This window comes from Vespa mandarinia, chromosome 10, assembly GCF_050613455.1.
Source record: "Vespa mandarinia isolate Hongniang chromosome 10, ASM5061345v1, whole genome shotgun sequence".
Classification (NCBI taxonomy): Eukaryota; Metazoa; Arthropoda; class Insecta; order Hymenoptera; family Vespidae; genus Vespa; species Vespa mandarinia.
In genome coordinates, this window is record NC_140819.1 from 5,415,433 (window position 1) to 5,432,779 (window position 17,347).

The following is a 17,347-nucleotide window of genomic DNA, read 5'->3' on the forward strand; positions in this document are numbered from 1 at the left end:
ATCACGCTTTGCAATATTTTCTCATTACATTTTTATATATATGTAGATACTTAATAATATGCAGAATTCAGATATTTCTATCGTTAATTTCATTTCAAAATTCGTAATAGTTATCGGGATATCGCCATTAAAAGATAAAATTTATTTAAATTTATTAACTATTGCGAAACTTTTTTTTATATATAATATATTGATTACGGAAAAAAAAAATGAGTAAAGAAGTTCTCCTCAATCGTAATCGTTGGCGTATGAAATAATAACCTACTTTATGTCAGAGGACATCTTATATGCTCGAATCATTCTATTCCTATCGCAGAAAATAAATTATGTTAAACAAGGTCATGCGGAAGACATCAGAGTTAACGTACGATCTTAATAAATTATCTTCTCGCGTGTATCATGGAATATTAGTTTGCTCTGTTATTATGGAAATTTACAATATTATACTAACTATTACGATACGTAAGTATCGTGAAATAAAGAAAGTTTTATGATCTTCTCGCTTATTTCACGTATGTTTCTAATTTTAATACATCTAGTAAAAGTATAAAATATTATAAAATATATATATATATATAATATTATATTATATTTCTATCACATTAAATAAAATAATATTTAAATAATTTACTTTTTTTTAATACTAATAAAGTTTATCATTATATATTATAGGTACTTATATATTATAAAAGAAATGTAAGAGATAAGGCAGATTCGTACGTTCAACACACCCCATCAATTTCTCGATACTAGCATTTACATATCTGTGAGGTGTCTGACTGCTCGCGTGCCGTTCTCACTGCATTCCCGTACGCGCATCTCCGGTTATATTTACTTCAGGGTGGGTGTATTTTCGAATCTGTTCGACTAAAAATAACTGGAACGTGTTTCACTGCATTCCATTCATGTTGTATTTAGATCCTGGCGCCGTAATACGTATTGATTTACGATACGGCTTTGCGCGAACTTTGCGGTCCAAAAGATAACATATTAAAGACTTTTCGTACTAAACTTACCAATAAAACATTAATCAAGTGCTAGATCATTTTCAAGATTCACTTTCATCCATTATACTAAATCAATGAACGACACGAAACAAAAACAATAAAAAAGTGAACTACTTAAATTGCTTACATCTGAAACATTATAAAAACAAATGGGATTATCTGATAAAACGGATTGTGTAATCATGCGAATGATTTGAACGATTATTTAATAAGATAGATACAAGGAATGTATTTGATTAAATGTAGAATTGAAATATAGAAAGCATGATATATGAAATAAAAGAAAGAAAGGAAAAAGATTTTTTTTCCTTTTTTTTTTTTTAGGAGAACAAAATAAAAGCCTAAGCCGTGATACGCCATAATAGAAGCTATACAATGACGTAGTGTTCTGTCATCCGGCGTGCTACCTCTCCAACCGTTTCACCTCGCCGCCACTGGCCCATTATAGTGGGACAGAACTTCACCGATTCACAACTATACACATAGTGGTGTACGCCTTTGAACAGTGAGCGCCGCGTTTTGTACCCGCTCTTCTTCTCCTCTCGCAATTCTCATACTTCATCATTTTGATAAGATAAACGTGTGTGCCTCTTCCGTAATTTACTTATCTTTCCGGGAGAAGATTACCGATGAACTTTCGATTTACTTTGTCGTTATACCTTTACAATCACGAAGAACTAAAACAAAGAAAATAACGCTGATTTGGTGACAATAATGAATATCTAGAAGATATACTTGATCGATTAATTGGCACTAATAAAGAATAATAATAATAATAATAATAATAATAATAATAATAATAATAATAATAATAATAATAATAATAATAATAATAATAGTAAAAGAAAAGAAAAGAATAAAATAAAATAAAAACAAACGAAACCAAATAGAAAATGAGATCGATACAATTGATGATCTATATAATCATTACTCTTCATTTGATTTTAGCCGTTACTCTTTTACATTACCAGGTAAGTCAAGTAAACAAATGAAGTGATATTTAGTAGGACATTTACATGCTCCAATAATATACGGAATTAGAGATAAAGCGCTCTTTTTTTGAGCATTTAAATAAACAAATATTATTATTTCCTTCAAATAATCCATATCTTTTAAAAATAACAATAAAATAAATATCATTTGTTATGATTATACATCTTACAGTGAAATAAATGTAGTATACCAATGTATCGTTGATTTCGATAAGAGATATTACATATTATATTTCCTGTTAGTTTTCGTTTCTTCAAACTGAGACGGAGTAGGAGTTCTTCCCGGCATCATACAATGGCTACGCCATTGAATGGGCAACGATCGCATAACACGCGGCTTCTCAGAAGTAGAAATGTTCCATCTCTCGCATCGTTGAGCGTATCCCATTCCAGTCCATTCCACTCATACCGTTCCAACACATACCGCTACGTCCCTTTTTCTCCTTCAAAGTCCGTAACTCATCTACGAAGTAAACACGATCTTTTGATGTTATGCTCGTAGTGTTGTTCGTGTGAGAAAAAAAAAGAAACACAAAAGAAAAGAAAAAAAACAGTAACCAATAAAAGATTTTAAAATTTTTAAATTATCTCCATATATGTGTATATATATATATATATATATATATATATATATATATAATTTGTGTATATATATGTATATAATTTCATTCGGTCGGAAAATATCAGGAAAGTCAGCGCTCTCGTGATTTCGACTTCATTTTCAATTTTTCTTCAATACATTTTTTAAAAATTATACAAACGACGTCGAAGATCCAATCGCCATTTTGATTCTGTTTGCGTACTTGACGGACTTTTAAAAATGGCGCCCTAAATGTCGCAAAATTACATTTTAAATATTTTATCCTGTAATAATATATATACGATATCAGGCAAAGAATTCTCCATTAAGAAGGATTTTTAATAAAACGACGACCTCTGTCTACTTTTTCCCGAATTTAAATACATCATTCTCGTTAACCATATCAAGAAGGAAACGAGAAGACGACGAGATCGATGATTTATTAACGAGACACTCGAAGAATCATAAGCGACATTGCAAAAATAATTCCACGTGTTCTCATATTGAAACACCGGAACAGGTAAGTATTGTAATAGATATGTACGATAAAACAAAACTAACGAATAATAATAGGACCAATAACAAATTATAAACTTTCGTATCCACAGATATTCCAACAGGATAACGATTACGAAAGTGAGGAATCACGTTTAATGACAAAGACCCGAGCGTCAAATGAAAAAGATGAAAATATTAATACGCAATTAGAAGATATCGATATATATAACAATGGATCGTCGATTATCGATGGATATGTCGAGGATAAGGATAAAGATACAATCGGCGATTACGACGACAATAGAGATTTTTCTTCTATTTATAAAACTTCGGATGATTTTTCCGGCATGTTGACGAATCTTTTTCAAGCCTTACTAAATACATCGCTTGAGACCGATCACAATAACTTTAAGGAATTGCATTTTGTCAGAGAAAAATTTGACACAGACCCATGTCAAAAGTGGTTAAATAATGAAGACAAACTCGAGGCGGCATTTTTGGGTGAGGTTATTTAACATTGTTCTCGTTAAATTAAAAAGAAAAATGATGTATAACGCTCATTTCAGGACACCTCGTTGTTCTTCCTGCCTGTCCGTGCAAATATCCGAACATTATCTTCTACGATAACAATTTATGGGACGAAAAACAAAAGAAGCACTATCGTTGGCGCGACGTAAGCAGCGCATCCTACCGATTGGATGTTTACAAGCCAGGGGCGGCCTATTGCGTGCGTACTCTATTGGCTACGGGAAGCGGAAGTGCACAACATTGTTGCTACGATAGTGACAGAAACCTGATAACACGTGGTTCCGGCGCGGGGACACCGTATTTTGTTAGTCCAGATATATCTTTGATTCTTCATGAGAAAATAGACATTTTACCTTGGCGTCTTTGTAAAGGAGACTTTTCTAGGTATTTTTATTTGGGAATTGTGTTTGACATCATCGTGATAGGTTCCATTGTTAAAAAAGTACATGTGTACGTTGTTTAGATTTAACAAAGTGAGGCCACCGAACAACGATAATGGTTGTAATGAAAATCCAGACAACGAGGAGTATCAACGACAAATAAACAGTACGAAATATTATTGAAGAACTCTAGTTTTCATTCATGAATATAGGACGAAGCGAAAGTGTTAAATTGTAACAAATAGTGTTTTTGTATTTGAAATATTAATTATGATTGTGCGGAATTTTATTTGAACTTTATTAAACTGAATTTGTTTTAAACTGACTTTATTAAAGGAAATTATAAGAAAAGAAAAAAAATTATACTAAATTCCAAAAGATAATGCGTGCAATGTGTTTATTTTCAAATATTCCCGCCTTTCCTACTTTATCGACACGATGAGAATGCTGTCAATTGTCATGGTTACCACTTGCAAACACAAAACCGACACTCTCTCTTTAATTCTTCTACGAAATACAAATAAATTGTATTTTAAAAACGATGGATTGGGCTACGGATTTAGAAATTACATCGAAGAAGGTAAATTACTTTAAATCGTCGTCATAAATTCTTAAATATTTTACACGCAGTTGTAAATGTATTACTGTATACCTGTGTTCAGTGTTATTGTTAAAATTTTGTAAATATTTTCAAACGACTAATGTTTACAGCTTATTCCTAGACTGGGCAGAAGAGCAGGCCAAAATATTACGCAGGAAGATTCAAAATCAGATGAGGATTTATTAAACAGTCCTACGTCATTATCCTCGGGACGTTCAACGCAGCCACCTGTGGCGCCACCTCGTGCCAGGAAAACTGGTTGGGGTGACGATTTAAGAAGTGGCAAGTGAGTGACGTATATAAAATATTTCGACTTTGTTCTTCCATATTTAAAAATAATCAGTAATTGTCAAAAACTATTTAATCTGTTTATTTTTTATCGTAGAACAAAGGCATCTTCTAACATAATCGAACAGTGAGTATTTATAATTAACAACAATATAGAATCAGACATCTATAGTCACTAAAACAGATTATTCCTTAGGGATCGATTTCGATCAACTGGAAAAGAAAATCAACAAGATGGTAAGATCGCAATGAGAGATTATATATATATAAACCAATATCATATCATTTTTAATAAAGAAAATAAATCAATTGGATCAATATGATCTTATTACAGATATTCCTGTGATACCGGATTTAGACGAAATTCAAGAGGACAATGTTCTTTCAGATCTTTCCAATGCACCTGTGTAAGTAAAATATTTATGTTATGTTTTTATCAAATAAATAAATAAATTCTAACTATTCTTTATTCATTTATTTCTTTTTCTTTTCTACCTAAATTTTTTTAATCTACATTGAACATTCATTTGTTTACGTAGAATCGACACGAACAGAGTCACGGCTTACAAAGAATTAGATACGGATTTAATTAAAAACGAAGCATTTACATCGTTGGATGGGATAAGTCTTTTCCCTTTAACAGAAAAATTGTATAATGAAAATATGGTGAAGGAACCCGACGAAGCTTGGAATTGGAATCTTTTGTTCACGCAAGTCGCATCGGAGATTAATAACGAGGTCCAGAAAAAATTGAATGCTTAAATAATAACAGATATGCGAGCATAATTCTATAAATTATTTTTCATACATGAAAATATATATAATAAAAATTATTTCTTATTACACTATTGAAAAAAAATATATTTAATATCACCAAATGTAGGGTTATTATATAAAGTATATCTTCGTAATGGAGGGGGAAAAAAAAAATGGCATACTGCTTTTCCGCAGTGCCTGTATATGGAAGCGACAAATTACCTCGTCTGACCTATTCGATTGCCCCCCAATTTGGAAATCGCGGTAGTTCGAGGAGCGACGTGAAGACTCAACCGTGCAGGCGTGCATATCCGAGGTTTTGGAAGAAAACCACGAACATGCACGCGCAATCGGGAGCCGAACACAAGCTACTTGAAGCGACCACGTGACAACACCCACTGAGCAGATCTGCCATATCTCGACGTTTAGCGATCAATGTTCAGCTGTGCCATCACTAGCACACACTTCCATCAAAATGTAATCTTTGAACTCTTATAAAGATAAAATACCTTTATAGAGTATTTATGAGAAACTCAGGTATACAATGATATAACAGAGTCATCTATTGACAATATCGTGGAACCTCAAATTTATGCTACTGCGCATCCTTCGTTTTTTTATTCCTCTTAGCGGCAAATTTCAAATGTTCACTATTAACCCCATCTTTTTTAGCTTTCGAATTTTTAAATAATACATTCAATTTAAATGTTTTGTCCCTGCTCAGAAAAATGTACAAATATTTCGATGAACGCCGAATTTATACAAATTTTGACTTCTTTTAAGGAAGCCATTTCTCGTGATCATAATGGGTATTATATATGCCATTGTAAATAAAGAACAAAATCCATATATAGCCTCAAATAAGACAGATATTCCTGACTGTGTACCATGCCCAAACGAAGAAGACAGAAAACCTGGAAATCCAGGGAGTTTTGAGGATCTTCATAAAAAAGTGAAGGATCTTTATCCACAAAATTTTGAGGGTGCAAGATTAATAATTAAGAAAGTTCTCAGTTCCCATTTCAATGTAATGCACACAATAACGTTGAGTTCTGTAACTCCTTCGGGATACAAATTTGGCGCATCTTACATTGGCACTAAGGCAGTGGGCTTGCACGAGAAGTATCCGATTGTGAAAGGCGATATTATTCCAAATGGAAACATGACAGCAAATTTTGTACATACACTTGGATGTAGATTTAGATTCAAATTGTCTACGCAAGTTGCAAATTTTAAGTACAAGGCTTCTAGTTCATCCATAGAATATCGGTCCAATGATTATACATTGGCATTAACATTAGCAAATCCAAAATTTTTAAAGCAGCAAGGAATTGTTGTATTACATTTCTTGCAAGCAATTACATCTAGGATTACATTGGGTGCAGAAGTAGCTTGTCTTCGAAATTCTAAAATTACTGGCGGTCAACAAACATTAATGTGTGTAGCATTCAGATATAATACAGGACCTGCAACATGGTCTGCTACTTTAGGAGAAGCTGGTCTTCATATTTGTTATTATAGACGAGCAAGCAAACAACTGCAACTTGGTGTTGAAATAGAAACTAATATGAGGATTCATGAATCAATTGCCACTATAGTATACCAAATTAATATACCATATGCTGATCTAATTTTCAAAGGCATTGTTAATTCAGAAAGTAGTATTGGTTGTGTATTTGAAAAGAAATTATATCCAATTCCAGAATCATCATTAATCATTAGTGGACACTTGAATCATCTGAATCAGCAATTTCGCGTAGGTGTAGGTCTTGATATTGGTGTATAATTATTGTTAATTGATCATACAATATGTGTTTAATTTTATGTGTTCTGTAATTTATATCACAGACATCTATGATTTTTTTTTTATTACTTTAGTAATAAAAACTGATGTATTGATAATATTCTTTTTATAAACTTTATTACTTATATCTTAAATTAAATAATGTTTGTATGCCTGATAAATTTTTTTGTACAACTATTTTTACTTCCGATCTAGTAAACAAAAAAAAACAATTATAAGTTACACTATTGTATAATTATTAAAAAATATATACACTTAAATTCATTTAAGCATGTTTACAAAATTCTACACAAATTTTATATGAGAAAAGTACAATTAACAATATTAGTGATCATGTTTTGTAATAATCACGGTGATTAAATCAATTTTATTATAAATTACAATTAATTGTACCTTTCCTATTCGTTTATTAAAAATTAATAAAAAATCAATTTTCATTAATCATCTCCATTAGCTATTCTTTCATCTAAATCATCTTGTTCTACATGAAGAGCTGTTATTTTCAATTTAGCAAAATCTGTTTCAAATTTTTCACTTAAAAGACCATTTTCATCTGCATATTCTAAAATATCACAGATTAATGGAGACTCAACTCTTAATACATATTTGCATGTTTTTGGTTCTAATAAGAATAATGATATACTGGATGGACTGCCCATATGATTCTCAACACACTTTAATTTTACCTAAAAAATAATATTTATTAATAAATAATTTTATTTAAGATTATATTATTTGTTATTTGAATATTAAAATCTAATACCTCAGTTTGTCGTAATTGGCCAATTTTTTCACAAATACTTCCATCGCTATAAAAGTGTGATAAATATTTACGCACTTCTGGTGGTCCTGGTTTCTTATAAGGATGAGTAGCAATCCATTCCAAGTGTTTTTGTCTATCAAATTTACCAAGATTAACAGTAGTCTTAGTACCATCTTTTTCTGTATGATACTGGACTATAGAACGTCCAAAACAGAATTCATATTTCCACCAACCATTTCCCTGTTTATTATAATAAAATATTATTATTAATAATTTTATTAATAATTATTAATAATATTATTAATAATTAATTAATAAATAATGCATAGATACTTACTCCATGTAAACAATTTTTGCCACTAAGAAAGTTTTGGACCGAATTAATTTCTGCAGGAGTTATGTTTTGATCTATTAACGAATTAACAGAGTCATCCTCACCATTCTGCTTATCAACAACATCTACTGGTCGTATTTCAACCCTTACACGAGCATCACCATCCTGGAATAAATTTTATATCATACTATTATAAATACAGATTTTAAATTTAATCACTGTATATTGAAATCAAAGTTAGATGATTAATATTGACTATATGCATAGCGTATTTATGCTTTGATTAAAAAAATTATTATTATTATTGTGTAAGATTAATAAAGATGCAGGAATCCATGATGTTTCATGTGATAGTAATTATCACATTATTTGTAAAATAGATCAAATAAACTACTAATATATGTTAATAAGACTAATGTATTAAATAAAATATAGTTTTGCAATATATATTAACAGTTGGAGTTAAAACTCAGTATATGAATTAGTATTTAGACATTATATGGTTAAGAAATAAAGTATGTAGATGAAGAAGGGGCAGAGTGAATTAGATGTCAGCAAAAGCCCATGACATTATGTGACAACGGGCATAAAGCGTAAAGCCTCTCTCCCAAAAATGAAAATTTTCTGACCTGGCCCTCCTTATCTACATGGAAGATCGCATAGATTTTCTGCAGCTTGTTATCCTGTGTAAGAAATAATCAATTCAGTTTATAAATAATAAATCAACTTAAAAATAAAGAAATTATTAATTTAGTATTCAGAAATAATCTATTTGATAGAGAACAATAGCTTTGAAAAATTAAGATTTTAAAAGATTGAAATAAGATAACCTTAATCCTTTTTTTATGATCTATATTAATCCAGCAACATGCTCTCTTTCATATAATCTAATAATGTTTAAATTAAATTAATTTTCAAATTTGAGATGTTCTGTGCATATCATGCGCTACATACAAAAAAAAAGCCTTTGCATCTGTATATGAAACACATTCAGAAATGAATTGATTTTGATTTTGATATTTATAAATAAATAAATATAAAAAAATATATATTTAAACGAAGTTATCATACTTTTTGATGTCGAAGTTTCAAACTCTCCATTTCCATTGCAACAAGTGCTCTAGGTTTCTTGGGTGTATTATCCACAGCACGGCATTCAATTTCATTTTCCTTAGAATCTTGTGGTTTATAATCAGGATGATAACAAAGCAATGGAGATAGAACAATGGCCTCATATTCACAGCTAGATGTTTCTTTTAATGAAAATATTTCATGTTTGCCATGCTGATAACATACATATAGAACTCTTATCATTCTTGGTTTACTGCTTATATCACAAAGTGTACCATCTCCCATTTTAATTTCAACATAAGGCATATTTATTCCATCTACTTTCTTTACTGGTATCTCTGACTTTTTATCAGAATTTTTTGCTAATTCATCGTATTCAACGGAAAGTTTGAAATTTTGTGATTTGTCAAAATTACCAAGATAATATTCTTGAGTTTTGACCTTTTTTCCTTCTCTATCTTCATGATACTGGCGCACAAAATGGCCATGACATAATTCATAAGTCCAATAAGACTCTAACTATTTATTGAAATAGATTATTTATTATAATGAATATTATATCTTATTAAATTCATATTGTTCTTTAATAAATACGTACCCTATAAGAACAAGTATTTTGACGAAATAACATTGATAATATTTCTATTGGATTTGATCCCTTATATACTTCAGCATTATTATGTTCTTGCTCTATCATATCTGGTATTAAACATTGATAACGTTCATTATTTGCAGTTGTTATAAAATAAGGCTCAACATTAGTTTCAGGTTCCTATAAATAAACAAAAAAATAAATTTTATAATAGTTTCGTTTAATCACATTTCTACAGTTTTTTTTATTTTCATTAATATTCTCATATTATACTCACTAATAATTCTGTATTACTTTTGTCTGGCCAATTAATTTTGAATAAGATAGTATCATCGAAATTTTTTACTTCGTGGGCCCATGTATTGGCAAGTATAACGTTTAATACGTTGTAAATACAATAATATTTCCACATTTTTCTAAATCAATAATTATTTTATCATATTTTGATTAAATATGTTAAAATTAGTAAAACGTTTATAAATTTATGACAGCAAAAAACCTTATTAATCAAATAGGCGCAAACGCCATCTATCCCGACGTACACATTAATTTTTAAATAAAAAGTAACAACCAATGAAAAATGTTATATTTCAATGATTTATAATATTACGAAGGTGGTAAAAATTATATTTTTGCACGCTTAACTCTATTGATATTATTTTATAATTAAAGAAAAAGGATTCTTCGAAAAAAGAAACTATATTTGCATTAATGAAATCGTTCACTTCGGTATATCCACGTAGTACAAGAAACAAGGTGAAACTTATAGGTGACGTTAATTTCCCATGAATCATATAATAATCGCGCGGCAATCATTCGAAGAGAAATTTAAGCGATTCATCGATTTAACAATTATTTCGTTAAAAGAAAGAAAAAGAAAAAAAAGAAAAAAGAAAACTGAATAATTACGTATTTTTATTAATCAACGAACGACATTAATTCGATTTTAATTAAAAATCTTGAATGTTTTCAATTGTACGTCATTTTACAACAAAGGTTATATTAACGTGGAATGTATATATCTGATCACGTCAAATTCAACATGACCGCCATTGCTGCCGAGCAATTTGACAACGACCTAACGGAATCGTTGTGGTCGCTGAAGAGAAAATACAAGGACGGTGTGCCTTCTTAATTAGTGTACTTAGGTCGGTTGGACTGTATAGAACGAGAATTTTAAGAGAATCTCCTTCGATTCAAGAGACAATACGATAAGTAACGATAAGCTTTCTTAACTTTTCTCTTCGTGCAACGAACCTTCGTTGTCAAAGGAAAAGAAAAAGAAAGCAAAAGGAACGGAAACGATTGTAGAACGCGTGTGGCTTCACTCGAAATAACATGTCTGATACGCGACGTCGTCGAAAATCCAATCAATCGTGTGGTTCTGATGATCTCTCGGATTCTTACGAGGAGTTGAACGCCACAAAAGAGACTCAAGTGAGTGAATACATAAAATTCAATTACATACATTTTATTTTCCTATTTTCATGAGAATTTGCTCAATTATTTCAAAATATTGTTCTTGGATTTATCGATAATAAAAAATGAGGTCGGAAGCTCGATATTCTTTATTTAACTAAGTAAACCAATATTATATTTAAATACATCATTACAATTCGATAATTTACTTTTATTAGTAATTTTTTGGTTATCTAGTTCCGTTAATGTTTTACGGTTATCTTGTTCGAATGATTTTCGGAAAAAAAACCTTGATAAACTTATTGATTTATTTATTTTTTATTTATTTATTTTTTATTATTTTTTTTTTTTTTTGAATTTTCGTAAAATTTATAACCATATGAGAACTTCGTAATGAGAGCCACGTAAAACTCCTTGTTAATTTGATTTATTATGTGTACCTGTGTTCTATGTAAATGTAGTATGGTAGAGGTATTGTTTCTCTTATAGAGTAGCGAACAAACTGATGGTCATCAAGATTCGGAATGTGATGTTTATGTAACTGATTCTGATGTTGAGTCACAAGAAGGTGTATTGCGAGAAAGTGGAGATGGACAAGAAGAAGAGAAACCCCAGAAGAAATTAGACGATGATGAAGATAGACGAAATCCACAATATATACCTAAACGTGGAACATTTTATGAACATGATGATAGAACTACGGATGAAGTTATAGATAATAATGCTGATACTACAAATGAAAGAGAAACTAAAGAGAAGAAAGTATGGAAAGACAAGGAAGATAGATGGGATCATGATAGGTATAATGATGAAGAACAAGCTCCAAAGAGTCATGAAGAATTGATAGCAGTATATGGTTATGATATTAGAAATGAAGAAGGCCCACCTAGAGCTAGAAGGAGAAGAAGATATGGGTAAAAGTTATATTTTAATTATATATAAATTTAATGAAGTTAAAATGTTTTCTTTATTTGATATTTAATATATTTATATTTATATATTTATATATATATATACAGACGTGGTCCAAATAAATATACACGTAACTGGGAAGATGAAGATGCTTATGGTAAAACTGGTAATAATACATCATCTAAAAGCAATAATAGAAAGTTTAATAGAAGTGGAGAAGATTTTCCTGCGCTTGGTACTAATAAGGTGATTATAACTTTCTATAAAAATATTTTATGCATTCAAAATATATGTTAAAACACATGAAACATAATAACATATATTAGAATTGTTTGCTTTGTATTTGTATACAAAGTATATTTTTAATTTAGTTAATTATATTATTGCTGATATTGATATAGATTGGACAGCATTGGATGTTAACCTCAATTCTTTTCTTTTCTTTCTTTCTTTTTTTTTTTTTTTTTTTTTTCATTTTGACATTTCATAAACATCACATCATTTTAACTGCTGAGGTCATTAATGTTGATTACAAATTTAATATTACTTATCATTTTGATATATGCGGTTTTGTAATCATTTAAAATTATATTTAAAGAATATTATTTCTTCAACTTTGATTATTATAGAATTCCTCCACAACTGTAGAAGAACCAGTAATATCATCAGCATGGTATAATAGTAAAAGTAAAACTATAAATAAAACACAAAACTTTCCACCTTTACAATCACAGCACGACGGGCAAAAGACAAAATCTTCCGGAGCATCTGTTGGTCATACGTAAGTAAATATTATGGCAACTGTTATTATAAATGATATTTAGTTTAATCGTATATTTTAATTATTTTAATTGTAGAAATGAAAACAAAGTTCCAAATGAGTCCAATAATACAGTTTGGAAAAAAGAAGGAAAACATGGAAACCATAATCAGAATACAAATGGAAATAGTGGATCTAGTGGAGACGCAGAGAAATCTGTTGAAACAAAAACTTTACCAAGAGAAAGTAATAAACGGAATGTACAAGAGTCAACAAATTTCGGAACAGGCAGAACTCGTGGAAGAGGATTTAAGGCAAATGCTAATAACAATGTATTGAGCAATAGAACAATTGAAACCAAACCAAAAGGAAGAGGAGCTGGTCCAATAAATTCTGAAAATAGACGAAGTAATGCAATACAGCATGACGATGATAATCAAATTATACATGATATGAAAAATATTCACATCAATGATGGTGGACAATATCATCAGAGTGGTAAACATAATAGTAAGTTGACATTTTATAAATGAGAAATCAAAGTTTTATAAATATATTGAATTTTATTTTTAAACCTTTTTTTTTTTTTTTTTTTTTTTTTTTGTAGAAAATTACTATGCACAATCCTCGGGTCAACAAAGAACAAACACTGTTCCACCAAGAATGCAGCAACAACAATCTCATCAAACACAGTCACAGCAAGGACATCAGCAGCAACAAACAGTTCAGCATCAACAACAGCAGGATAGTTCTGGTAACAGACCAAAACGGTATTCCAGCCTTCGTCAACGTCCAACAGTTTCTGAGAATCCTACACAACAGAATTATCAGCCCCCACATGGACAACATGGACAACATACACAACATCCGCAACATGCACAACATGCACAGCACGCACAGCATGGACAGCATGGACAGCATGGACAACATGGACCACATGGACAACACAGTCAACATGGTCAACACGGATATTATACTCCTCAAGGTAATTAAACAAAATGTATTCTGTGTATGTATAATAGAGTAATAAAATTAATAATATTAGAGTTATAAAGCTGTTTCTTATATTACTGGATAGATTTAATATCTATATGTAATATTAACGGCCATTTTATATGCATTTATATAGCTGGAAATCCAAGAGGCGTTCTAGACTCCCAAGGTAAGATGTGACGTGCTATAGTCACGTAAAAACGTTTCTTTTTTGGAATGAATTTGCAGGATCTTATTACCGATTATTTTTTAATTTCCCTACCATTTTCAAGAAATATGTCTGTTTCAAAGTTTTGAACCATGACATTATATCTGTACAGGTTATCCACAAGGACATTTCGAACAAACTGCACCCGTTGCTGCTCCAGCTGCTCCTATGGCTGGACAACCAGTAATACCTTTGCCGCCAAATGGTCAACCTGCTAGCTATGCTCCACCTCCATTTTTGGTGCCACCACCTCAGTTTATACCACCTCAAACTGCTCCTCCTAGCATAATTAATTATGTTCCTGGACCCAATGGACCAGCATTTCAACCAAATTTTCAAGGCTATCAAAGTTACACTTCTCCTGTGCAGGTAAATTTTGTAATCAGAATAATAAATTGTTCTTGGCTGTTTGATTTAATTAATAAAACTCATTCAATATTAATCAATAAAATTATAGGCACAAGGACCACCTCCACAAGAATTATTCCAACCACAAGGTTGTACTTATTATAGTCCTGTGCAACAGCAACAGCAACAACAACAAACAGCTCCTGTAAGACGACCAAAGGCAGCCATTCCAATTCTTCCACCCCCAGATAATCAGCAACATCAAAGTAGTCGTGGCAGAGGTAGAAGTACTCAATCTAATCAACAAACTAACCAACCTGGTAGTGTACAACAAAGTGAACAAGAAGTTAAAAGTAACTCAGTGGAAAGTGATCAAAAGACTGTGCCAGGACAGTTTGACAATCTACAAAATGATCAATCAGAATCGATTCAACAAAAGGAAGAAAACTTAAGTATAATATCGAGTAATATAGGAAACGAAGAAAGTGTAACTAAAAATATTGATGACATAAATACATCAGTAGAGATTTCAGTCGTTACAACGGATAAAATAGAAGATATAAATAACAAAGAAACACTGAAGACAGTTGAAGATAGTAAAAGTGTGATTACTTCAAAGTTTATACAATTGGACATTGATAAGACTGATAGTGAACCACCTAAGCTCGAAACTACTGTTCCTGAAACTTCTGTTGTTGAGGAAGCGGTTGCCTAAATAATCCACATGAGATATTGATAGAACAATATATTAGAATATCTAAAGGTTCTATATAATAATCGAGTTGAAAGGAGATGTGTTATCGCAAAGATATCCTTCTGTTTGCAGTTTTATAATGTCTTTTGTAGAGATATTACAAAAAGTGAAACTGGGAATCAATCAGATATTAGCTGTCCCAGCAAGTTGCTTCTTGTATGCTATTGTGTACTGAATAATCCAGATTCCTGCTAAGTGCAGGATGTATCTGTTACATATAAGATATACAGGTTTGTCTAAGATATTGCAGTTTCCATTTTGAATCTCTTTATGAATTGTATCTAATGTTAAAACATGAAACTGTATTATCAATATGTCAATAATACATGGAAGTTTGTCAATTACTTTTCATAAATGAGAATTGATTATCTAATGCCATTGAAAGAAATATGCGATCTTGAACGTCCATTTAGGCAAGCCTGTACAACACCATGTAGCGGATATATATTAATTCTTTATCAATTATGTAACTCAGTCAAACTATGTAAATTTCTAGTTATATCAAAATTTATAAGTGATAATTACGGTTCCTTATATGGCTGGTTTTTATTAATTCGTATTTAACTATACTGCCATGTATTTTACATTTTGTTTCTTTCAATATCCAACATGTTGCAGTTGTATTGTACTTTATATTGAATTCCGCTACTTTTTTCCAATTAGGGATTGGTGATTTACGTGTACCGATATTTAACAAATACATCCTCTATATAATATATTCTAAAATAAGATATAGCATATTAGATAATTATGCTGTTTGAAATGACGTTATAATTACTAAGATGCTAAGAAAAAAGATTTCTCAACAACATGATCACTGTAAATACAATACAGTTCAGTGCATAGCTGTTTCATTAATTGTCTTATCGATCCTTATGTGATTCGAATGATCTATTTAAATGATTAAATAAAAAACTTACTTAGCGTATTTTAATTGAGACATATAACTTTAGTTATATATGATATTTAACACTACTAGAAAGAAGCTTTTTTCTTTTCTTCACAAAATCTTACGTGCAAAGCATTTATTTGATCATATAGAGAATCAAACATTAAAAGGAAAAAAAAAAAGAATAAAAACAAAAGAAAAAGATAATACTAAAAAAAAAAAAGAAAAAAAAATAAGAAAAACGAAATATTTTGTATGAAGTCGCGTGATCTATATATTTTTAAAATATACACTGCTAATGCGTTTTTAGGGAATGTCCGTTTCGATCGGTTCTTCCCTTCTGGGTAAATAATAACGATTATTTATATATACATATATATATATATATATACATATATATATATACATATATATATATATATATATATATATATATATATATATATATATATGTATATATATTGTTTCTATCATTACACTAAAAACGTTGCAGCTTGTAAACAAAATGTACCGCTAATAACTTGATTATATAGCTTATAAGCAAACCAAAAAAAAAAAAAAAAAAAAAAAAGAAAGGAAATGAATAGGTTCGGATAGTCTCTGATTTATATGTCACATTAATCCTGTTCTTGTAATACCTGATAAGAAATAGTCGTTCATATACATACATAAATCTGTACAAATATTCTGATGTATGTATGTATAATGGAATATATAATTTTATTCCATTTATATACATCTAATATATACAACAGTATATTATACAGATTCGAAATTATTACCGAATTCACCTCGGTAGCGTAGAAAAATGACACTTATTAAATTTTGTAGATATCGCTCCGTTTAGTATATACAACTGTATCATAAGAG

General features: G+C 30.3%; 5 protein-coding genes across 11 annotated transcripts; 4 read left to right on the forward strand and 1 right to left on the reverse strand.

Moving 5' to 3' along the window:
* Positions 1-1,440: 1,440 nt before the first annotated feature.
* Positions 1,441-4,333, forward strand: LOC118446363 (uncharacterized). 3 transcript variants are annotated; one of them, XM_035876925.2, is made up of 5 exons: positions 1,441-1,978; positions 2,890-3,099; positions 3,188-3,578; positions 3,644-3,989; positions 4,049-4,249. In XM_035876925.2, the coding sequence occupies exons 1-5, from the start codon at positions 1,901-1,903 to the stop codon at positions 4,080-4,082; spliced, it is 1,059 nt and encodes a 352-aa protein (XP_035732818.1). In that variant the 5' UTR covers positions 1,441-1,900; the 3' UTR covers positions 4,083-4,249. The 3 variants fall into 3 exon arrangements, with proteins under 3 accessions (XP_035732818.1, XP_035732817.1, XP_085515926.1); XM_035876924.2 differs by having other exon boundaries at positions 1,442-1,978; positions 4,069-4,333; XM_085659800.1 differs by having other exon boundaries at positions 1,442-1,978; positions 3,644-3,909; positions 3,990-4,154.
* A 108-nt stretch (positions 4,334-4,441) lies between these two features.
* IFT43 (intraflagellar transport 43) lies at positions 4,442-5,771 on the forward strand. 2 transcript variants are annotated; one of them, XM_035876926.2, is made up of 6 exons: positions 4,442-4,565; positions 4,697-4,872; positions 4,972-5,001; positions 5,059-5,111; positions 5,209-5,281; positions 5,414-5,771. In XM_035876926.2, exons 1-6 carry the CDS (start codon positions 4,527-4,529, stop codon positions 5,634-5,636), a joined length of 594 nt encoding a protein of 197 aa, XP_035732819.2. In that variant the 5' UTR covers positions 4,442-4,526; the 3' UTR covers positions 5,637-5,771. The 2 variants fall into 2 exon arrangements, with proteins under 2 accessions (XP_035732819.2, XP_035732820.2); XM_035876927.2 differs by having other exon boundaries at positions 5,071-5,111.
* A 664-nt stretch (positions 5,772-6,435) lies between these two features.
* Positions 6,436-7,698, forward strand: LOC118446186 (mitochondrial import receptor subunit TOM40 homolog 1). Its single transcript, XM_035876539.2, has one exon. The coding sequence runs from the start codon at positions 6,436-6,438 to the stop codon at positions 7,414-7,416; it is 981 nt and encodes a 326-aa protein (XP_035732432.1). The 3' UTR covers positions 7,417-7,698.
* A 1-nt stretch (position 7,699) lies between these two features.
* On the reverse strand, positions 7,700-12,124 carry LOC118446361 (endoplasmic reticulum lectin 1). Of its 3 annotated transcripts, none has more exons than XM_085659798.1 (8): positions 12,054-12,124; positions 10,472-10,610; positions 10,201-10,374; positions 9,603-10,121; positions 9,161-9,214; positions 8,535-8,696; positions 8,198-8,437; positions 7,703-8,120 (listed from the first exon to the last, which is right to left on the reverse strand). In XM_085659798.1, exons 2-8 carry the CDS (start codon positions 10,604-10,606, stop codon positions 7,872-7,874), a joined length of 1,533 nt encoding a protein of 510 aa, XP_085515924.1. In that variant the 5' UTR covers positions 10,607-10,610; positions 12,054-12,124; the 3' UTR covers positions 7,703-7,871. The 3 variants fall into 3 exon arrangements, with proteins under 3 accessions (XP_035732810.1, XP_085515924.1, XP_035732809.1); XM_035876916.2 differs by lacking the exon at positions 12,054-12,124 and adding an exon at positions 10,694-10,978; XM_035876917.2 differs by lacking the exons at positions 9,161-9,214; positions 12,054-12,124 and having other exon boundaries at positions 7,700-8,120; positions 10,472-10,983.
* Positions 11,207-16,831, forward strand: btz (CASC3 exon junction complex subunit). 2 transcript variants are annotated; one of them, XM_035876913.2, is made up of 9 exons: positions 11,207-11,631; positions 12,103-12,527; positions 12,633-12,771; positions 13,155-13,306; positions 13,383-13,795; positions 13,893-14,270; positions 14,415-14,447; positions 14,599-14,855; positions 14,944-16,831. In XM_035876913.2, the coding sequence occupies exons 1-9, from the start codon at positions 11,533-11,535 to the stop codon at positions 15,547-15,549; spliced, it is 2,502 nt and encodes an 833-aa protein (XP_035732806.1). In that variant the 5' UTR covers positions 11,207-11,532; the 3' UTR covers positions 15,550-16,831. The 2 variants fall into 2 exon arrangements, with proteins under 2 accessions (XP_035732806.1, XP_035732807.1); XM_035876914.2 differs by lacking the exon at positions 14,415-14,447 and having other exon boundaries at positions 11,209-11,631; positions 14,944-16,829.
* Positions 16,832-17,347: the final 516 nt, after the last annotated feature.